This window comes from Mustela nigripes, chromosome 16 (genome assembly GCF_022355385.1).
Source record: "Mustela nigripes isolate SB6536 chromosome 16, MUSNIG.SB6536, whole genome shotgun sequence".
NCBI classification, from domain to species: domain Eukaryota; kingdom Metazoa; phylum Chordata; class Mammalia; order Carnivora; family Mustelidae; genus Mustela; species Mustela nigripes.
In genome coordinates, this window is record NC_081572.1 from 22,269,083 (window position 1) to 22,292,239 (window position 23,157).

The window sequence follows — 23,157 nt, forward strand, 5'->3', positions numbered from 1 at the left end:
CACGGTGCCCCCTGCCTTTCTCACTACAGCCTAAAGAACGGGAGAATGGACCCATGGGTCTGGCCAGAAGGAAGTCCTAGAGGAGGGAGCAAATAATAGGCGAGCTAACATTTTTTTTTTAAGATTTTATTTGTTTATTTGAGAGAGAGAACGACACAAGCAGGGTGAGGGACAGAGGGAGAAGCAGACTCCCCGCCAAGCAGAGAGCCCGACACAGGGGTTGATCCCTGGACCCCAGGATCATGACCTGAGCTGAAGGCAGTCACTTAACAACTGAGCCACCCAGGCGCGCTGTGAGCTAACATTCTGAGGGGCCTGACCATGGGCTAACGTTGTTCAGGCATCAACACTCACTTGGTCCTCCTGACAACCCTGCATGCTGATTCTGTTATATCTCCATTTCTCAGAGAAGACACTAAGGTCTAGGGAGGTCGGTGACTTGCCCAGGGTCACACAGGCAGGAAGAGGTGGAGTCAGGTCTCATTTGGCTCGAAAGCGGAGATCTTGCCCCTTGACTGCTTTTCTTGGTGCTGAAAAAAAAAAAAAAAAAACACCTTTAAAAAAAAAAAGATTTTATTTATTTGTCAGATAGAGAACACAAGCAGGGGGAGCAGCAGGCAGAGGGAGAAGTCGACTCCTCGCTGAGCAGGGATCCTGATGGGGACTCCTTCCCAGGACCCTGGGATCATGACCTGAGCAGAAGGCAGATGCTTAACCAACTGAGCCACCCAGACATCCCAGTGCTGAAAAAGAAAAAAAAAAGGTCTTTGTGGATTTGAGGGGTTGGAAAAAATAGCAAAGGGGTGAACAAGCAAGGCAGATTGGGTAGCTCCCATTATTCTAAGATGGTCCAGGATTAACAGGGAGTGGGGTACGGTGCAGGTTTTGAGAGCATTTATTCTCAGATGAATTAAATGAAAAAGAATAAGGAAGAGACAGGAAGTGAGTAATCCAGTCCAAGAGTTAGAGTCTGTCCTGCACGGTCTATCTTAGGGTACAGGGAGATGGGAACGAAGGGGAGACAGCCAAAGGGACCCACCCTGCCAGCGCAGAGCCAGAGAGCAGAGGAGTTAGTGGGAGCGGGCTGCTGGATAGTGCGGGGACCCCTCTGGCACTAGCCAAGCTCAGGAGCAGAGAAGGCTGGGTGCACAGGAGGTGTGGGGGCTGGATTTCGTTGTGCTTTTTTTTGCGATTGAGCGCTCCTCCAAAGAGAACCAGAATGACCTCTGGGTGGCAAGCAGCGGCCACAAACCTGTGCATTTCATTCCAAGGAAAGCCAGACCTTCACCCTGAATAAGCGTGTGCAAGAGAAGGGCTTATGCGATGGGCAGCTGAACAGAACAGAACACACCACTAGCAGCAAGAGGAGACAACTCAGGGACACCTGGGTGGTCCAGTCAGTTAAGCATCTACCCTTCAGCTCAGGTCATGATCTCCAGTCCGGATCCTGGGATTGAGCCCCACAACAGGCTCCCTGCACAGCAGGGAGTCTGCTTTTCTCTCTCTCTCTCTCTCTCTCTGCCCCTCCCCACCCCTCATTCCCTCTCCCTTTCTCACTCAAATAAATAAATTAAATCTTTAAAAAAACAAAGTGACAACTGACTCAGAAAAATGACCACTCAGTCAACACCTACCCCATGCATTTCCTCACTGTGTGAGTCTTCCCGGGACTCTAGTGCAGTTCACTGTTGAGGGAGCCACTTTGCCTTCCATGCCGCCCCCCCCAGCAAAATGGCGGCTGGGAACCAGCCATGGCTGAGTGGGAGAAAAGCTGCTGTGGCCACAGCCCCCAACACAACCTGTGGGGAAGAGCCACAGGGAGGGTCAACCATAGGAACTGATTTAGGAAGCCACAGGACACACACCTTGCAGTGTAGACATCTTTCCTCCAAGTTGTGCACAGGTGAGGAGGGGGAGGTCTTCAAGCAGATCTGCACCTGGAACACAGGCCCCTCCTCAGCCCCTCCTAGCCTGCCGCGCCCCTAGTCTCATCTCTCACCACCCCCTACTCACACCCTCTCCACCCTCCAGCTATACTGACCTGCTTTTTATTCCCAACTGGCCAAATCCTTGCTGACTCGGGGCCTTTGCTCATGCTTTTTCCTCTGTCTAGAATCCTTTCCCCCTGCCCATGTCTCGCCTCCCCGTCCTGACACCCTTTATCTGGGTGAGGCCCCCAGTCAGAGCTTCATTATGCTGGGTTTTAATTGTCACTCCCTCTCCCCGACTTGTTAACTCCCTGAGGGCAGAGACCATGTTGAACCCCAGTGCCTACTCTCAGGGCTCAACTGCATAGTAAACATCCAATTAATATTGCTTGAATGAATGAACACGAGACTAGGAAAAGTTGGCTTGCTTGTGGACCTCCACCATGACACTGCTGTGTGACTTGAAGCAAGGCACCTCCCCTCCCTGTGCTTTAGTTTCTTTGCCTTTAAAATGAAGGATTGGGGCACCTGGCTGGCTCAGTTGGTACAGCGTGAGACTCTTGATCTCAGGGTTGTGGGTTTGAGCCCCACATTGGGTATAGAGATTACTTAAAAATGAAGTCTTCAAAAAAATCTTTTTTAAATCCACATAAAATGTGGGGTTGGGGGCACCTGGGTGGCTCAGGAGCAAAGGCCCCAAGTCAGCAAGGATTTGGCCTCTGCTTTCGGCTAAGGTTGTGATCCCAGGGTCCTGGGATCAAGCCCCACATTGGGCACTCTGCTCAGCAGGGAACCTGCTTCTCGCCCCCCCCCTCCGCCCCTACCGCCTGCCTCTCTACCTCCTTGTGATCTCTGCCTGTCAAATAAATAAATAAAATCTTTTAAAAAAAAATGTGGGGTTAGACTAAACCTCCCTAAAAATCCCATCTGAACCTAAAGTGACCAAGACCATAATGATTGCACTGATCTGACGCCTTCTCTCCTTCTCTTCAAAGATGACACCAAGCTGAATCCCTATGCAGGAGGAGAGGGTGAGTACAGAGCTTCCTGCCACTCTCTATCATGTCCACAGCCTCTTAGAATCACCCTGCCCCTCAAGAGGGAGCAGCAGTCCCCTGGCCTCTTTGCTTTGGCTCTGATGTGGGGTGGGGAGGGGAGTGACAGCAGCCTGAGCTTTCCAGACCTCCGGCTGGGCTCCTGGGCCCCTAGCCCACTTAGATTGAAGGAACGTGTCTACCTCTAGACATTTCTCATCAGCCAGATACCTCCTGGAGGTCTGTCTTGACTACTCACTGCCCTGAAAGGAGCGAGAGGAGGAAGGAAGAGCTGAGCTAGAGCAGGCATGGCAGTGTGGGGCCTGTCACCGTTGGCCGCCCCTCTTGTCCCCCTGGGCCTCACCGTCAGTGAGGGGTGGAGCACAGCTTCTCCCACATCGAGTTGCCTTGGATTCCTTGCCTGCATGGGCAAAGGGTACACAAAACTTGTCCACCTCACTTTTTACAGGGCCCTGGAAATTGGGGCCCTTTGCTCCCGAGATTAAGTACAAGGATATTCTCTATCTGGTGACATGACATGTCCCACCTCCTCCCCTGCTCTTGGCCCTGGGCCAACTCGGGCTCTTGTGACACCACCACACAGGGGAACTGGAAATGCCTTCCAAACTCCAGGGGCAGTGACATTGTTATCTTGGGTTCTCACAGCGGGGAGAGGCTACTGATGCAACATGGTGATCCAGTCTCCCCCCAGAGACAAAGCCATGACCGCTCTGTGGGCGGTGGGCGTGAGTGTGCGTTGACCATGTTCCGCTCACTCTGCACCCTGTGCGCTCTTCAGCCCAAACCCTGATTATCAGATCACCCGTGTCTCTGCGGGCTGACTGCCAGGATCGGGAAGGCTAGCAGGGGGTGTGTCACCTCACCTGTTGGCAGGTAGGGGGCACTAACAGTGCACTCCAACTCCACACCCCCACCCACCCTGGGACAGGGCAGAGGAGAGGGGATGGGGAGGACAGTGATGGGGATGTGTGTTTCGAGTCCCCACCTCCTGCTGATTCCTCTTCCACCCAGACACCTGTAGGAAAGGATTTGGCATTTCTTTTGCTTATGTGCTCATCAGTCTTTTCTACTCCATTATCTGCACATCCCTGTAGGGTAGGGAGAAGAGGCAAGTAGCCACCCCAGGTAATATGGGAATACCGGCTTGTCAGCGGCTGGCTGACTCTGTCCTTGAGCAAATCACTTCACCTGTCTGTATTTCCAGCCATCCAAGAGAGGGGCCGGACTAGATGACCTTCCAGCTTGATAGTCTATGGCAATAGTCAGCCTCCCCCGTGGAATGTATTTCAAATGCTCAGAATGTTCTGAGAGATTGCCTGCTGGTTTATTAGCCCTCAGAGGACTAGGTTCACTCTTTTATCGAACTCCTACCATGGGGCCCGCCATCTTTTCTAAGAGCTAAGGACACAGAGATGAGTAAGAAGACACTGTCCTTGCCCTCCAGGAGGCCACAGTCTGGTAGCAGACAGTGACAGACAGGTGAAAATATGGTCATTTTGTTATCAAAATAGCTGAGGTCATCTGAGACATCAGCCCTGGTCTTCAGCAGTTGACGTGAATGATCTGTTTTAACCCTTAGGGTTGTAATCATTAAGATTAGGTAATTATTATTGTAATCATTATGATCCTTGTTCTACCGGAGTGGTATGTAATTCTCCCGAGGTCACACAGCTTATAAGCCATAGAACTTGAATTTCAATCAGGGAGGAATATTCAGATCCAAAACTCTTCACCATCACATAACCTATGAGAATTCTCGAAAAGCATTTAAGTGGCACGGGTATTGGAGAGAACTTCTCTTTGATACTTATTGGACATTTAGGCAACTTTTAAGTGATTTTGGTAAACCACCTGAGCCCCGCCCAGTGCAACGTGAATGCCACACTCACGATGTTACCCACTCCTGCCCCACCTTTAAACCTATGTCATAAGCCAGCCCGAAGTTTCTGCTGGTTTTCACCTCTGAGATTTTGCCAGAACCTAGGACTTCATGGCCCTCCCTTCCTGGTTCCCTGGTAGCCACTCCCTACCCTAACGGTCTCTCCACAGGCCTTCAGAACAACCTGTCCCCCAAGACCAAGGGCCCCCCCGTGCACCTGGGCACCATTGTGGGCATCGTGCTAGCGGTTCTCCTGGTGGCAGCCATTGTCCTGGCTGGGATTTACATCAACGGCCACCCCACCTCCAATGCCGCGCTCTTCTTCATCGAGGTCAGTGTAGGATTTGGGCCCAGCTCCGCTGTCTGCCTCCGCATCAGCATTTCCGAAGCCGTGGGGCACCTGCCCCTCCCCACCTCATCCCTCCCCTCCCACCTGCCCGGCTCCTGTTCCTTCCTGAGGAACCATCTTTGACTCCATCCTTTGAGTCCCTAACCAACCCCCCACCTCATTCTCCCCCAGGAGTGCTGCCCCCCTCCTGTCCTGCTGAACGCCCATCTGCCTTTTGCTCCCCTGTTGGTGAAACCAGAAGAGCCCCCAGAGGAAAGCAAGAGAAATCACTGGGGACTGTGCAGCCAGTCTTTAACGCTTTGTGGTCTCTCACCCCCCAATTCTAGGCTGGCTGCTTACTCCAAGCCATAGTGGAACAGAGATCTCTGCCTCTTTGCCTTAGGTCAGAATCGACAAGACATAGTAATCATGAGTTGCTCTCTCTGGGAGCTTTCACTGAGGGTGCTAGGGTTTGGAATGTCTCGGAATTCAGAAGAGCCAGAGCCCCCTTTTCCCTGGGCCACAGGGCTCACGAGCTCCTGGTCCTGTCCTCTGCTCTCCGCTCCTCCCCAACTCTGCGTGTGGTCCAGCCAGGCTGCCTCTGTAGGTCTCCCAGACAGGGATCACCCAGAGGTGCAGGGGGTCTCCTCCTCTATGTTTAGAAGCCCCTGTTTCTTGTAAGCTCTAACCCATCAGCCTAAAGTTTTAGCCTCCCTGGGTATCACCGCCGGGGAACTGCAGATCCCCAGCCACACAAACACTGATGGGGCAGGTCTGAAATGGGCCCAGGAAGGTGCATGTTCATAAGGTCCCCAGCTGTCTGCAGGGTCTACCCTGTCCGAAGGGTTTTCTTGGCAGTTCCAGAGCCTCCCAGATCATTCCCTCTCTCACCCACAGCCTCACTTTTTGCAGTCTCAGGAGTCCGCTAGGTACATCGCTAAAGGCTCTCACCTGTGTACTGGAGTCCTTGCCATGAGGGATAAAAGGACCTCTTCCTAGACTCCTTGGGCTCTCAGCAAGGCTCCTACCAGTGGAGAGATCACCGCCGGGGGGTCGGGGGGTCTTCTGGACAGGGGTTGAACTCCGCCTAGCTCATAGGAGGCCCCCAGCACCCTTGAGAAGAGAGTCTCTGTGCTCAGCACTGTCCCTGGTGGGGGAGGGGCAGGTTGGGGGGGTCCCAGGTGGGTGCGGGCACCCCCACTGACTCTGCGTCATACTCCCCCCCCCCCCCAGCGGAGACCTCACCACTGGCCAGCAGTGAGATTCCGCAACCACCCCAACCACTCCACCTACACGGAGGTCGAGCCCTCGGGCCACGAGAAGGAGGGCTTCGTGGAGGCTGAGCAGTGCTGAGGGCACCGGGCCTCCCCTTGGAAGGATAGAAAAGAAGACCCGGGTCCCCAAAGAAGATCAGTGGAAGCGAAGCGGTGAAGTGACTTTTCTCGGCTTCCTCTGAACTTGCCCTGGCTGGGAAGATGGAGATGAGACCCTGGCTTCTGGGGCCAGAGCCCCAGTTTGCCCATTGCACACCACATACTGAAGCAAGGGGCCCGGAAAGCAACCCCATGAGGTGTTTAAGGGACAACAACCCAATCTCATCCTGTTTTGATGTGAGGGTCTCTCAATGGTCGCCCCCGGTGGTCCTGCCCCAGCGGCCCTTCCCACCTGAGGCACCTAACACCCCTCGGCAGGACACAGAGAGCAAGGCTCTAGGTTGGAGCCACATCCCAGGGTCCATAGACTCCAGAGCTGGTCCTCATGGCTATGGATTCAGTGTATATTGCCCCAGCCTCGGCGGCACTGGAAGTCTGAAGACGTTCCGGCCATCTGCTAAACACAGGGACGGCTCTGTCTGGCATGTCGTCACTGGAGGAAAGCCAAATGCCAGGAGAGGAAAGAACTTGTTGGGGGAAAGTTGCATTTTTAGGCCTTACTCCCTAGAGTTACCCTTTCTGCTGAGAACCAGTCTTACGTGGAGCGTGTGCGCCACCCGCCGCCTCATGGGCTTTACCCCAACGGCGGCCCAGACTTGGCCTGGCCAGCCCTGCCGGGCATGGGTGCATCTCGGTGTGGGGCTCCAGACTCTGACGGCACGTGTCGAGTCCCTGGTGTTGAGTCCCTGGTATTCGCAGCCTGTCCTTCTGTCAGCGCCAGGAAGTACCTTCAAAGGCAGGGCCTACCAGACTAGTACCTTTTCTCCTCTGAGCTGGATTTTTATAGCCATTAAAGAGAAGAAACAGGGTGGTAGGAGGACTTCTAGAGACTTACTCCGCAGGGAACTTCCGCTGGATTCTGTCAAGGAGCAAAACTGCAGGAAGGGATGGGAACAGAGGAAGCTGGCGTGGGAAGGAGGGACTTTCTGTGGAAAACCTTGATCTGGAGAGTCGTTTCCAACCGCCCAGCTCTGCTGGAAGCTTTTGGAACAAAGCCTTTAGGCTCCCAAACTTCACCTGGTTCTAAGGGAATTCTGTCCCAGGGATGAGTTGGGGTTGCTTCTGAAGAGAATTTTAAAATTAAAATCTATAGCTCAACCTCATTCAGAGTAAAGAATATCAGCAGCAAATAAATGTTTAATCAATCCCCACTGAGTCACGCCCTTTTATGCACATCACCGGAGATAACTGTAAAAGAAAGAAGTCAGTTTAAGGACCAGGTCTCCTGAGGTGGCGGGTAGCGAGTCCGCAAATAACCAGACACATCCAAACACTTGACCCATGGTTTTCCAGATGCTTCGTGGTTTATCGGCAGTGAAGGCACTATTGATAGTCTGCGTGGGAAACATGCTGGACCTCAGCTGTGTGTGTGTGTATTTTTTTTTTTCCATAAACCAGACAAGGAAGAGCTATGGGGAGAGTCAGAATGTGAGACACAGAAAAGAGCTCAGCCAGGAGAAGAGGGTTCTTTCCAAGCTTCTGAAGGACAGAAAGGTCTGTAACCGAGCTGTCTTAATGAGAGAAGAGCAGCCAGGCACTGAAATGATCTGGGCTCCCAGAACTCCCGGCCGGCAGGAGGGTGATTTCTGCCCTTGCCTGAATAGCAAAGTGTCTGTGACCTCTATGGGTTGAAACTGGCCAGTGGGGCAGTTCCTGTTGTGGCCAAATGCAGGGCACAGCACCCTTTACCCCACTCCTAGACTCCAGCAAGCCTCTTCCCAGTGGGAGCTCTGTCCCCCTGCTCTGGAATCCTGAAGGGAAAGAGCATTGAGAGGGAAGAAAGGTGGGGGGGGGTGCACCTGGGTGGCTCAGTCAGTTAAGCATCTGCCTTTGGCTCAGGTCATGATCCTGGAGTCCAGGGATCAAGACCCACCAAAGGCTCCCTAGTCAGTGGGGAGTCTGCTTCTCCCCCCCCCCCGCCCCTCCTCCTGCTTGTGCTCTCTCTTAAATAAAATCTGGAAGGGAGGAAGAAAGGAAGGTAGGCAGGTGTGAGGCCTCTGCCGTAACCTCTGCAGCTGGAAAAAGCTCGAGATTTCTCTGCCAGGTCAGAGTGAGCCTGACTGACCCCAGCAAGGACAGTGGTCAAGGCAGCAGGCAGCCCGTTTACAGCATAAAGAGCTAAAGATGTGTCACTGGATATTAAGTCTTTGGACTTCTCGACCCAAAACAGATAGCCCAGCGCTCCCAAGATACAGAGCCTGGCATCTCACGGAGTTAACCCTGGTTCCAGCTACCCTTAGGACTGGAGACAAGAAGGGTCTCCCACATGTTGGAATTCTACTCCAACATTTAGAGCAGGCTCACCGGGTAGCTAGAGAGAGAGGCTCACTTGGGGAATGAGTGACCCGAAGGAGACACAGGGGTCTTGCGGTCAACCTTCCACGCCTGGCTGGCAGTCCAACAAGGCCAAGTCATATTGCACATATGTGTACAGTCAACCCCAGAGGGCGTGCAGCTGCCCAGGACCTTCCGCCCCACCAGCACGCACAGTCTCCAGGGAAAGCAGGTGACTGGCAGTACCTTTCCCACACGGGGCCTTCGCGTGTCCTCACGGTGATCTCATTGCTGAGTGGGAGGGTGGGATTCATGAAAGTTCGCCACTGCGACGGGAAACCTCAAGCCTGTGAAACAGGGCTCTGGAGGCTTCTGTGTTGCACTCAGAAGTGAGAACTTCTCAGGGAAGCTCTGCTTTATACCAGAACTCTTAAAAGAGCCAGCATGAGGGAAAGAAGAGGAACGAGGAACACAGAGGCTGGACATGAGGGGGCCCGGGGTCAGGCTGAGAGCACCTCCTGTGCTCCTTTCATCTGGGGACCCAGGGGCATGGATGTGTCCTGTGAGGTCTCAGGGTTTCTGATTCTAGAACATGGACATAGGAGCCTGCCCATCAACCCCGACACCAGGAATGCAGATGGGGTTTCCGAGCTCACGTGACTGGCCATCTCCCTCCCACCAGAATCAGGTACCACCCGCTCCCCGCAGCAGGCCTGCGATGCTGGAGGCCACTTTTTCGGTCTCAGCCTAGAGCCGAGGTGGAGAGTGTCCTTTGGTCACTGTTCATGTTCTTTATGGACCACAGAAAGCAAATTTTTCAGTTCGTGTGTTTTATTAGGACTCCCCTGTGCACAGTATCCCCATGTGTATATGCACATGGAGGTGTGCACACACGTGTGCATTGTATTGCCAAAAACATCGGAGGAAGTTGATGCCTTCCTCAGGTTTAAGGCAGTGGCAAAAGCTGCCCCCCAACCTCACCGTTTTTTGTTTGTTTGTTTGTTTGTTTGTTTGTTTGTTTTTAAAAGATTTTATTTATTTACTTGACAGGCAGAGATCACAAGCAAACAGAGAGGCAGGCAGAGAGAGGGGGAAGCAGGCTCCCCGCTGAGCAGAGAGCCCAACTCGGGGACCCTGAGACCCTGAGATCAGGACCTGAGCCGAAGGCAGAGGCTTTAACCCACTGAGCCACCCAGGCGCCCCAACCTCACCATTTTGAAAGGACTGAATCACTGAATCACTCATGTGATTGTGGACAAGGCTAAGACTCCCTTCTCCTGGTCCTGGAAAGGATGACAGATTTGCACAGAGCACTGATGGGGAGCTGCCGGCAGATTCTGTGGCCTCGGGAATCCACACCAGGTAGAGTCAGAGAAAATGCAGCCAACCTCTCTGCCTCTCTCTCTGTGTGTCTCTGTCTACACCCGCTTTTCCCCCCACTCCACCTCCCAACAAAAACCTGAACTTATACTCAGTGTTAATGATAAAAAGCAACCTTGGGAGGCCTGGGTGGGTGGCTCAGTTGGTTAAGCGGCTGCCTTTGGCTCAGGTCATGATCCCAAGTCCTGGGATCGAGCCCCACATCAGGCTCCTTGCTCAGCGGGGAGGCTGCTTCTCCCTTTGCCTGCCATTTCCCCTGCTTGTGCCTTCTCATTCTTTCTCTGACAAATAAATAAAATTTTAGGGGGGGATAAAAGCCACTTTCTTCTAAGACTTCAGCAGTGTGCAAAATAAAATGCCAAGAATTCTGAGTGAAAAAAAAAAAAAAGGAATTCCGAGTGTGTTCTGCAAATTGCAGCTCCTGCCTTGGCCCGATGAACGGAGTCCATCTCCTCTCAGGAACTGGACTAAGGAGCCTAGGAGCAGCCTCCAGAAACCTGCCCCATCCTGGCTGCTTCTCCCAACCTCCCATCTTGCCTCCAGGAGAAACAGCTTGGAAAGAGATCCCAGCTCTTTATTTATTTGAAGTTTGTAAATCCCTGGAAGTAAACCTCGTGGGTTTCCAATCTACCATCTAGAGACACAAAATCCATCTGCATGCGATGAGGCTGCCACATTTCTGGAGGCTTCGCAGTCAAACCACTCTAGTGGCCTCATTGTGCTTTTATTACTTTGCGCTTTTCGTTCACAAAACACAAAACAAAGCAGACCAAAACGAAGAGAGGAAAAATTTGAACCCCTCACAGCCAAAATCAGCTGCGCCAAATTTTAGGTTCCAAACAAGCTGGTTTATAAATAAACACACTGTGTTTGCCGAGTGAGGAGGAATGTGTTGCAGAAGGCAGCAAAGACTAGTGCAGAAAGTGCCGAGGTGTCTAACTGCTTAGAAGCCAGGAGCAGTAGAAGCCCTGTCGCTGAGAAGCTGTGTGATGTGGGCCAAGTCACCCAACTTCTCTGGGTGGGAAGATGCCCCTCTCCTTAGCTGACTACCTCACCTGCTTTTTTATTCTTCCCCCAGTTCACACAGCAGCTCAACCCTTTCCTGCCCATTATCCTGACGGGGTTACGAAATTTTCTAGTCTGCCTAGAACTTTCTTGGTTTGAACACTGAGGGTCCTACGTCCCAGGAAACCCCTCCAGGATTGGCGCCCTGGGATCAACTGGTTAGTCTAGCCTTGGAGTCTGTCCAGATTCCACGGGCTGGAAAGATAAGGTTAATAATTTCAAGGACTTTAGGGTCTTGGATGTAGCTACTCCAAGTGTGGTCTGGATCACCATCCCCGAAGGATTAGCAGAAAATGCAGAAGTTAGGCCCATCCGACCCAGAATCTGTGCTTGAGGAGCTCCCCAGGTAACTCATGTGAGGCCCGAGAAAGTCTGGGAAGCACTTCTAGGAGGCAAGTTTACTTACATGAGTGTAGCCTATTGGGGAGGTGTTATTCCCCCATTTCCCAGATAAGGAAACTGAGATTCAAACAGGGTTTACTTGTTTATTTCTTAATTTGATCCATACTCATGAAGCACCTACCATGCGTCAGGCACCATCAAGTGACTTGTCCAAGGTCACACGGCTAGTAAGTCGCCTAGACAATCTCCAAAACCAGGGCTTTGGATTCCCAGCTGAGGTTGTTCCCTGGGGACGACCAGGTGGTGCCAGAGCTGCCCAACCACAGTTAGAACGGAAGCGGACTGTGGAGTCACAGAGTCCTCCCAGGCCTGTAGAGAGGCTCGCAAAGACATACAATGATGACTTCAGGTCCTTGTTCTTGGATCCTGAAACTGTGAGCTTGTCAGGTATTTATTTACACAGTCCCAAGAGCTTAAAAATGTCCTCAATGGGGGCGCCTGGGTGGCTCAGTGGGTTAAAGCCTCTGCCTTCAGCTCAGATCATGATCCCAAGGTCCTGGGATCTAGCCCGGCATCCGGGCTCTCTGCTCAGCGGGGAGCCTGCCTCCCCTCCTCTCTCCTCCTGCCTCTCTACCTACTTGTGATCTCTGTCTGTCAAATAAATAAATAAAATCTTAAAAAATCTTTAAAAATCTTAAAAAAAAAAAAAAAGACCTCCATGTTTCCCCCCCCCCCCCCCCCCCCCCGCCTCCAGCTCACTCGGGGACCCCCTCACACGAAGATTTGGAAGCACTCTCCACAAAGCTTTACAGAACCGAAGCTCAGGCCTCTGTGCTAGTCTCCTTCTTGAATGGAGGACAACTGATGACTTCATCTGCCACAGTGGGACTGGAGAGAGCAAGGAAGTGGGGAGGGGGAATCCTCACTTGAACTGCTGAAACCAAAGAGACAGTCTTTGGGGGGTGAGGTTTCTGATGTTCGTAAGACATTTTTACATTTCGTCCCTAGAGACAGGTAAATCGTGCCCACAGTTTTCCACAAAGTTAAAAGCACCGAAAAGGAACTATCTGAATGCAGGCCAATAATATTTCAGCATATACACTCCCAGTCATACAATCCAACCTCCCCTTCTGGCTTCAGTCGGCCCTCTTCAAAGGTTTTTTCTTCAGATCAAGGGTCCAAAAGGTATAATATAAGGCTCCCTGTGCACAGCTGAGGAAAGGCCGAAAATCCTCCAGAAGTAACAAGTCCCGTCTCTCTTCCACTGACCCACCTCACAATTCCCTTAGTTTAGATCCCACTTTGAATTCACAGATAAGTGGCTCTCAATTAACTCAGATGTGGTCAGTCAAGTGCCGAATGGAGAGCCCTTTGCCTTGCTGCCCCCCCCACCCCGCCCCAGGAACCGGAAGTCATTTCCAGAACCTCTCCTCAAGGCCTAAAAGGCAGGCTGCCCAGGGCCCACGGTGTCCCCTCTCTCGAGCTGCCCACACCACTCTCTGTTCCTCTACGGACTGAGCCACATCTGCCCAGCTGACTTTGCTCTTCCTCCTGCCTCCTGAGATGAGTATTCAGCCCTCTTCATGCTGAAGGAGGAACCAAAACTAACAAAACTGGGAATTAGCCAGACTTTCTTACAAAAGCCTTGATCTATTTACTTTCATCCTCTGAGATGACGAAGGGATGGGTAGCAGCTCACATTTACTAAGTGCTGACTAGGTTCCAGGCGGTGTGTCACAAGATTTATTTGGGTTGTCTCCTGTGAGGCAGGTCTGTGGTTAGCTCTCCCTTACAAGGCAGCCACTGAGGTGCAAAGCACATGAGGGAATTTGCTGAATTTCTGAGGCCCCACAGATGGAGTGACTGACCCCTAGTTTGCTAGATGTTAGCCCTCTAGAAACAAACCCTCTCGGGGTGCTCCTGCCACCCTTTGAGCCACACACCTTGGAGGCTGTTACCCGAGGTGTTCTTGTCTAGATGAGCCGAGCCCAGGCTACAAGAATGGCGTTGTCCACTTCCCCAATCCCTTCGTTTTACAGAGGGACAAACCGAGGCCTGTGAAAGCCGGGCAGGTCAGGAACGACTTGCCCACAACCACACAGAAAGCCTGAGAGCCCCCAGGCTGCTGGTTCTCAGGACTAGCACCTATGGTGGGTAAGCCCAAGGGCTCTAATGTTATCAAGTCCGAGTTGAACACTGGTGATGCCATATATCACCTCTGTGACCTTACACAATGACTTGATGTCCTTGCTTGCCTGCAGCATTAGTTAAAAGAAAGTGGTAGAAAGAGTAGCACCTGGCAGCACCTGGGGGGCTCAGGTGGTTAGGCATATGACTCTTGATTTCTCAGGTCATGATCTCAGGGTCATTGGATGGAGCCCTATGTTGGGTTCTCTGCTCAGTGGGGAGTCTGCTTGAAAGTCTCTCTCCCTCTGCCTCTTCCCCCACTTGCACACTGCACTCTCTCCCTCAAATAAATAAATCTTAACCCACTTAGCCACCCAGGCGCCCCTCTCCCTCAAATAAATAAATCTTAAAAAAAAAAAAAAAAAAAAGAAAGGAAGGAAGGAAGGAAGGAAGAAAATAGAAGCACCTGCCTTATCAGGCTTTTGTGAGGATTAAACATTCCAGTATTTGGAGACAAACCTCGCGCGGCAGAAGACCTTGGCTTCTTTTTTTCTTGCTAGATTTTACTTGCTAATTACTAACCAGGCGGGACTCATTATGGGCGGTGGCGGTGGGGTGGGGAGAGTGGCGCCTGGGGATGGGATTTTCTGGCACTTTCTGCTGCCTTTATGTTTGGGTATGGTTTCCACCAGAAGGAGGCGCTCCGCTGGCGATCTGTTCAGCAGACAGCATATTCCTCTCCAAAAGCGTCCCACTTCCCCCAGGATGGGGATAGATGTTGACAGACATCCTTGCAACTGGGTGGCTCTTGTGACTCTGACCAAAACAGGCACTGAAACTAACTTCTCTTCCCTCTCCATTCTTAGCTTTCTATATTTATCTTCAAAAGACTTATTTTCATGTTCTTTAGGAGGGGAAAGAAAGAATATGAGAAAGGGATATTGTAGGATTCAGCCTGCAGAAATCAACCCCTGACAACTTCCCTCGGTGATTAATTTTGAAGGGTTCAATACTCAAGTCTTACTGTTTTGTAAGAGATCAGCTGAGGCACTGAGTTTATCCTTCTAGTTCCTGTTAAACCTAAATTAAAAACAGATTACTCTAAATAAAACTGGAGGTATCACAATCCCAGATATCAAGATCTACTACAAAGTTGCAGTAATCAAAACAGCGTGGTCCTGGCACAGAAACAGACACAGAGATCAATGGAACAGAACAGAGAGCCCAGAAATAAACCCACAATTATATGGTCAATTAATCTTCAACAAAGGAGGCAAGAATACACAATGGGAAAAAGACAGTCTCTTCAACAAATGGTGTTGGGAAAACCAAACAGTTACAGACAGAAGAATGAAACTAGACCCCTATCTTATACCATATGCACACACAAAAATTAAACTCTAAGTGGATTAAAGACCTAAATGTGAGGCTTGAAACCATAAAAATCCTTAAAGAGGACATAAGCGATGATGTCTCTGACATGGACCATAGCAGCGACTTCTAGATATGTCTCCTAAAGAAAGGGAAGTAAGAGCAAAAATAAACTATTGGGACTACATCAAAATAAAAAGCTTCTGGGGCGCCTGGGTGGCTCAGTGGGTTGATCCTCTGCCTTCGGCTCGGGTCATGATCCCGGGGTGCTGGGATCGAGCCCCACATCGGGCTCTCTACTCGGCAGGGAGCCTGCTTCCTCCTCTCTCTCTGCCTGCCTCTGCCTACTTGTGATCTCTCTCTCTGTCCAATAAATAAATTTAAAAAAAATAATAAAAATAAAAAGCTTCTGCACAGCAGAAGAAACAATCAATAAAACAAAAAGACACTGAATGGGAGAAGATATTTGTAAAAGACATACCTGACAAAATGTTAGTATCCAAAATATATAAAGAACTTGTACAACTAAACACCAAAAAACCCCAAAATAATCCAATTAAAAAATGGACAGAAGACATGAAGAGACATTTCTCTGAAGACACACAGATTGCCAACGGGCACATGAAAAGGTGCTCAACATCACTCATCATCAGGGAAACGTATATCAAAATCACAATGAAGGGGTGCCTGGGTGGCTCAGTGGGTTAAAGCCTCTGCTTTCGGCTCAGGTCATGATTCCGGGGTCATGGGATCAAGACCTGCATCTGCTCTCTGCTCAGCGGAGAGCCTGCTTCCTTCTCTCTCTCTGCCTGCCTCTCTGCCTACTTGTGATTGCTGTCAAATAAATAAATAAAATCTTTTAAAAATATCCCAATGAAGTATCACCTCACACCATGGCTAAAATAAAAAACACAAGAAATAATAAGTGTTGGCAAGGATATAGACAAAAAGGAACCCTCGCACACTGTTGGTGAGAATGCAAATTAGTGCAGTCAGTATGGAAAACAGGATGGCAGTTCCTCAAAAAATTAAAAATAGAACTACCATAGGATTCAGTAATTCCACCACTGGGTATTTACCCCAAAAATAGAAAAATACTAATTCGAAAAGATATGCACTCCCTATGTTTACGGCAGCTTTATTTACAATAGCCAAACCATGGAAGCAATGCAAATATTCCTCAATATATGAGTGGATAAAGAAGATGTAGTGTGTATACACAATGGAATATTACTCAGCCATAAAAAAATGAAATCTTGCCATTTGCAACAATATGGATGGATCTAGAGGGTATAATGCTAAGCAAAATGAGGCAAAGAATGACAAATAACACATGATTTCACTCACGTGTGGAATTTAAGGATGGAAACAAACGAACAAAGGAAAAAAAAGAAACAAACCAAAAAACAGACTCTTTTTTAAAAATTTATTTATTTATTTTTGACAGATCACAAGTAGGCAGAGAGGCTGGCAGAGGGAGAGGGGAAAGCAGGACCCTAGTAAGCCTAGCCAAAGGCAGAGGCTTAACCCACTGAGGCACCCCGGCACCTAAGAAACAGACTCTTAACAGTGGAGAACAAACTGATAGTTATCGGAGGGAAGGGGGGTTGGGGGATGGGTGAAACAGATGATGGGGTTTATGAGTGTACTTATCGTAATATATAGAATTGTTGAATCACTATATCGTACACCTGAAAATAATATAACACTGTATTTTAATGACGTTGGAATTAAAAAAAAAAAAACAGATTAAACTAATAAAGTCCCAACATTGAGGTCTGGCACTCCATAGGCATTTGCCTATTTGTAGAAAGGGCGAATGTAGGAGAGACATGCTTCTTAACCCAAACAGAAACCCTTCTCTTCCTTACCCGAGAAATCACTCTCACAGGTATTTTGATGGAAAGGAATAAGGTGAAAAACCTTCATTTTCTTTCAAAGGCACATAAAGCCAAGAAAAGTCCAGCGGTGACTCTCTTGCAAGCCTTGGGTTCAGGTGGGCTGCAGGTTAGCAGACCCCAGGGGGAGGGGTGGGATAACCTTCAAGCCCAGCTAAGGAGGGGACTGCCTATCCGTAGGCTCACAGAATAACCAGAAGACCCAAATTTAGAATCCTCATTTCTCCCTTGGCCGGCTTCCTCTCCTTCAGGGGAGAAGGTTGATGTTCTGGCAGCTTCCAGAAGCAGGACAATGGATCTTTAGACAGGGAAGCAATTCTCACTCATTGCCCGCCCCAGGGCTGGGTCTGCCGGTTTCTGGTGATTTGGCACAAAAGCACAAATTAGCTTGCAGGGCTCAGGCACCCAAATAGATGACTCACAGTCAGCCCCCGGCACAAAAAAAGGACACAAAATGAAGAAATGCAGAGCAAAGTGCCAGAGGCACTGGGAGCATTTCTGGAACGAATTCCTTCCCGGCCTGGTCTTCGTCATTCAGATTCTCAGTTTCTGGGGAAAATCACTTTCTGAGATATAAACACTGTGGGGGCGTGGGTGGGGGTGGGATCACGGCCCAGGGTGGATTAGAATCAGGCACCGAAAGGCTACAAAAGAATTTCTCCCTTCGTTAGAGATGATTTCCCAAAAAGGCCCTTTGGGGAAGGAACTACCCTTGAGACCTCAGAGGATCATTGAGGCCCATGGGCCCTTCTCCAGGCTTTCTCCCCCTTCTGCTACTTGGGTCTGATCGTTCAAGAAGTATTCACCACAGAGGTGGTTTCTGTTATTCCGTCTGAGTTCCTTCTTTTCAGGCTACTCCATAGATCTGACATAGATTTGATCTACCCCATAGATTGCAGGAACCTGAATGGGCGCGGGGTTCCCTGCCACGGCCACTCGTACTTCCTACACCCCTGTGAAACAAAGCGCCTCCTCCGTTGGGCCCGCACGAGGCTTCTCTCCCGCCTTCACTGCCCCCCAGAATAAAAGGATCCCTTGTGGAGGGCTTTACAGCTTCCAGAACATTTGCACGCATTCAAGTCTCAAAGGCAAGGCTCACACCGTTGGGGACCTTCGGGACACAGGACTGTCTTTCCCCTAGCCCCAGCCCCAGCAGGATGCTGCATTCTGTGCAAGTGTAACCATGCTTCTTACTGACCGATCTTAGCTTGCAAAACCCTTGTCTCAGTATCTCAGGGATGATTGAGTTTCAGAGTGCTTCCTGGTTGCCAGGCTTGAAACTGATGGAGGTTCCCAAGGCAGACAAGGTCTGGAGCACTCCCCCACCAACCCCCTGCCAAGAAAGAATCCTTGAGATATCTTTGGTGCAAAAAGGTAATCTTATGAAAGCATGGGGACAGGACCCCTTGGGCAGGAAAAGAAGCTGCACCAGAGCTGCGGAATGGCTGGTTATATATTCTGGGGTTGGGAGAGGTAAGGAAAAAGGAAGATGTCCAAAAGGACTTACTTTTTATCTTTTCTTTTCTTTCTTTCTTCCCTTTTTTTTTTTTTTTTTTTTTTTCAATGTGCTAGATTTGCTGTTGTTTGGTTTTTGTTTTTTTCTTTTTTTTATTATTAGCATATAATATATTATTTGTTTCAGGGGTACAAGTCTGTGATTCATCAGTCTTACACAATACACAACGCTCACCACAATTCACACCTCCTCCCCAGTGTCCATCACCCAGCCACCCCATCTCTCCCACCCCCTTCTGCTCCAGAAACCTCAGTTTGTTTCCTGAGATTAAGAGTCTCTAATGGTTTGTCTCCCTCTCTGGTTTCGTCTTTTTTTTTTTTTTTTTTTAAGAAATGGTATTTTATTTATTTTTTTAAAGATTTTATTTATTTATTTGACAGAGATCACAAGTAGGCAGAGAGGCAGGCAGAGAGAGAGAGAGAGAGAGAGAGAGAGAGAGGAGGAAGCAGGCTCTCTGCTGAGCAGAGAGCCTGATGCGGAGCTTGATCCCAGGACCCTGAGATAATGACCTGAGCTGAAGGCAGAGGTTTTAACCCACTCAGCCACCCAGGCGCCCCTCTGGTTTTGTCTTGTTTTATTTTTCCCTCCTTTCCCCTATGATCCTCTGCCTTGTTTCCCAAATCCCACGTATCAATAAAATCATATGATATCTTTCTCTGATTGACTTATTTTGCTCAGCGTAATACCCTCTAACTCCATCCACATTGCTACAAAGGGCAAGATTCATCTTTTTGGTGGCTGTGTAATATTCCATTGAATGTATAGCCCTCATGTTCTTTATCCATTCCTCTGTCAATGGACACTGGGGTGCAGTTGCCCCTTCCGTTCCTCACATTTGTATCTTTGGGGTAAATGCCCAGTAATGGAATTGCCGGGTCATAGGGCAGCTCTATTTTCAACTTTTTTGAGGAACCTCCATACTGTTTTCCACAGTGGCTACACCAGCTTGCATTCCCAGCTTTTTTTTTTTTTTTTTAAGATTTTATATATTTATTTGAGAGAGAGAGAGAGCCCACAAGAGTGGGTGAGGCGCAGAGGGAGAAGAAGACTCCCCACTGAGCATGGGTTGGGGGGACGCCTGGGATCATGACCTGAGCTGCTAAAAGAAGATGCTTAACCCCTTAACTGATTGAGCCACACTTCGCAAGGATTTTCATCTGTCCAAGAAGACCCTCAGGATATTGGAGGTATGGCTATCATCAGACTAAGTTTGTTTTTCCCTCTAGCCACGCATTAACATTAAGAGAGTTGGAAGTTGGGGTGCCTGGATGGCTCAGTGGGTTAAAGCCTCTGCCTCCGGTTCAGGTCATGATCCCAGGGTCCTGGGGTCGAGCCCCACGTTGGGCTCTCTGCTTAGCGGGGAGCCTGCTTCCTCCTCTCTTTCTGCCTGCCTCTCTGCCTGCTTGTGATCTCTGTCTGTCAAATAAATAAATAAAATCTAAAAAAAAAAAAAAAAGAGAGAGAGAGTTGGAAGTTAATCACACAGATCCCACCCGGAGTGGGGGTTAGGGGAGGCTGTCCAGTGCCAACCTACGTTTGTCCTCAGCTTGCCTTCTTCTCCCTCCTTGGAAACTAGCATCTCGTTGTAAGAATAATGGATAAAACTCCAAGCCCCGATGGTTTTCCCTGGCCCCAATGCCTCTCTGTCTGACCAGAACACGGGCAGTAGCCCTCCCACATGTCCCACATGGCAAGGACAGCTGAGCTGATGGAGCAAAATCTTTTATGGTCCCATGAGACTAAGCATCTCACAGGCATTTCAACCACAAGATAAGAAGGAAGGCCATCGCTTTTACTCATGGTTGGATTCTCAAGGCTGTCAATCAAAACTCGCTTCTTGGGCAACTTACCCGGAGCCCTTCCAAGCAAGAGCTGTGGAAACACAGAAAATCAGAGCTGGTTGTATTTATGATATTAGGGCAATGTCTGTGAGAAAGATGAGATGGCATGAAACAGGGGACGAGAGTCTAGTCAGCATTTAAGGCCTAAATTGGTTACCAGACTAAACTCTCAGACAGTTACCCTAGCTCGAAGGAGAGCCGAAGTAGAACATTTTGGGCTGTCCTCTTCAGTCTGAGCGCTTAAAACAGAGCTGTTTCACACTGGGAGGTGCTTGTAAGTGTAACTTAACTCTGGATTTTTTAAAAAAATTTTTTAGATTTTATTTATTTATTTGACAGAGATCACAAGTAGGCGGGGGTGGGGGAAGCAGGCTCCCTGCTGAGCAGGAAGCCGGATGCGGGACTTGATCCCAGGACTCTGGGATCATGGCCTGAGCCAAAGGCAGAGGCTTTAACCTACTGAACCACCCAGGAACGCTGGACTTTTAAAAATTTAATACTGGAGGGTGCCTGGGTGTCTTGGTGGGTTGAGCCTCTGCCTTCCGCTAGGGTTGTGATCTCAGGGTCTTGGGATCGACTCCCGTATCAGGCTCTCTGCTCAGTGGGGAACCTGCTTCTCCTCTCCCACCGCCTGCCTCTCTGCCTACTTGTGATCTCTCTCTGTGGGTCAAATAAAGAAATAAAATCTTTTTAAAAATCTAATACTGGAAAAATGGCTGTAAATATAACTCAATAATTTTGGTATTGATGACATGTCAAAATTATAGTATTTTGGATGTGTTGGGTTAGATAAATTATTAAAATTAATTTCACTCCCCTAATGTGGCTACTAGAAAATTCTACATGACCTATGAGGGTGACATTCTATTTCTGTTGGACAGCACTGGTTTCAAATAATGGTCTGTCATCCATGTGCTTTTGATGCCAATAGTGCTAAGCACTTTATGTATGTTCCCTCATTCAATCTTTGAATCATTTCCATGATCTCATTATTACTCCATTTTACAGATTAGGAAGCTATGGTTTAAAGAAGCTAATCATATAGCTATTAAAAAGGGTGAGTTATGGGGCACCTGGGTGGCTCAGTGGGTTAAGTCTCTGCCTTTGGCTCGGGTCATGATCTCAGGGTCCTGGGATTGAGACCCACATCGGGCTTTCTGCTCTGCAGGGAGCCTGCTTCCTCCTCTCTCTCTGCCTGCCTCTCTGCCTACTTGTGATCTCTCTCTCTGTCAAATAAATAAATAAAATTAAAAAAAAAAGAAAAAGAAAATATGCCTATATAATTTATTTTGAATAAAGGCATTAAGTGACTTGCTCATATTCATTCAACTAACTGTACAGTCAGAACTTGAACCCTGGACCTATGACAACTCCACATTCATGCTCTTGTCCCCATGAGAACCTATGGAGGTAAGAAGCCTTTGGGAGGTGTTAAAATCAAGTGTAGAAAGTCTGGAAGGTTCCCTGAGCAGACAGAACCAGTTTAGTCATGCAGACAAAGCTTAATTTAGCTTATTATGCAAGGCTAACTTGACCTGGATTATTTCTTGCTTGTACCTCTGGAAATGATAAGCAAAACTTGAACTGTTTCCCAGATTGATATGAGAGAGACACTGAAAATTGTACTGTAACCAATCAGTGTGAAGAATAAACAGTCACCGCTTTGTCACTGTAATAAGCTGCTTTATAGCAATATACTCCTGAGCCTCATTCCATGTTCTGGTTCAAGTGCTCCCAGTTTGCAAACTGCCTTTTTGGTGTGTGCACAATAAATTTTTCCTATTTACTGCATCAGCGCTTCATTGGTTTTATTCTGGCTATTTTGAACCTTTGACAGAGGGTATAGGAGCTGAACTCCTACCCATGTCAGGCCATCTCTCTCTGTAGTATTCCTGGAAGGCAGACAGCTACCATCTGCTTGAATACCTCTTGCAATGGGGCGTTCATTACCTTTCCTGGCAGCATGCCCCATTGTTGGCCACCTGCTTATTAGAATTTTCCTCCACTAAATGAGGAGAAATCAGTCCATCCTAAGTCCTGTCCTTGAATTCCGGATACTCAGAGAGGAGGCAGCCAAGTTGAGATTTGGCCAAAAGGACAGGCTGGCTTGCACAGGCCTCTACGGAGAGAGCTCAGATGTGGGTCCCGCAGATTCGACACTGCTATGTGGGGACAGGAGCCCTAATCTGCCCTCCATCCTGCTCCCACCACCTCCACTGCCCAGTCCATCCCGCAGACTGACCTGGGTAAACCTCCCTTGCTTGATGTGCACCAACAGCCTCCCTGATTGGCTGTGGGGCCTCAGCTGCCTCAAATGTCTGAATTTCCATTCATGGGAAGGCCTCCCACCGCTGAAAGGGTAATTATCTGCCCGCTGTGCTGACAGGTTCCCATCTGGTAAAGGCTGAATGCTGTCTCTTTAGAAAAGGCAAGCTTTTAGCCCGGCTTTGACAGATTTGCTCAGCAACGCTACGGCGGGGGGCGGGGGGGGGGGGGGGATTGCGGGGGGTTAGGGACAAGGGGTTCAGGTAGTGGAGAAGCCAAGAGAGAAGAGAAAGAATCTGGGATGCAAATGAATTCCTTGTGATCTCACTCTCCTTTTACCAGAACATGTCCCTGGCAGAAATCCTGTAAAGGGGCCACTTTGCCAGCCTGGTCCTGAAATGTGCCCAGGTAGAGAGGATCCCAAGTCCTAGGACAGCCTGTGAAATGCTGGCTAC

At 49.4% G+C, this 23,157-nt stretch overlaps 1 protein-coding gene and 1 non-coding gene across 2 annotated transcripts in view; both read left to right on the forward strand.

The window, feature by feature from the left end:
• Positions 1-7,767, forward strand: part of PLXDC1 (plexin domain containing 1) — a 55,999-nt gene extending 48,232 nt beyond the window's left edge. Inside the window, exons 12-14 of the mRNA XM_059379190.1 lie at positions 2,924-2,959; positions 5,033-5,193; positions 6,424-7,767. Coding sequence (XP_059235173.1) covers positions 2,924-2,959; positions 5,033-5,193; positions 6,424-6,543 — 317 coding nt within the window. The 3' untranslated portion in view covers positions 6,544-7,767. The remainder of the gene's footprint in view (positions 1-2,923; positions 2,960-5,032; positions 5,194-6,423) is intronic.
• Positions 2,455-2,527, forward strand: TRNAK-CUU (transfer RNA lysine (anticodon CUU)). The gene has a single exon. It is a non-coding gene; the product is annotated as a tRNA-Lys (tRNA).
• Positions 7,768-23,157: the final 15,390 nt, after the last annotated feature.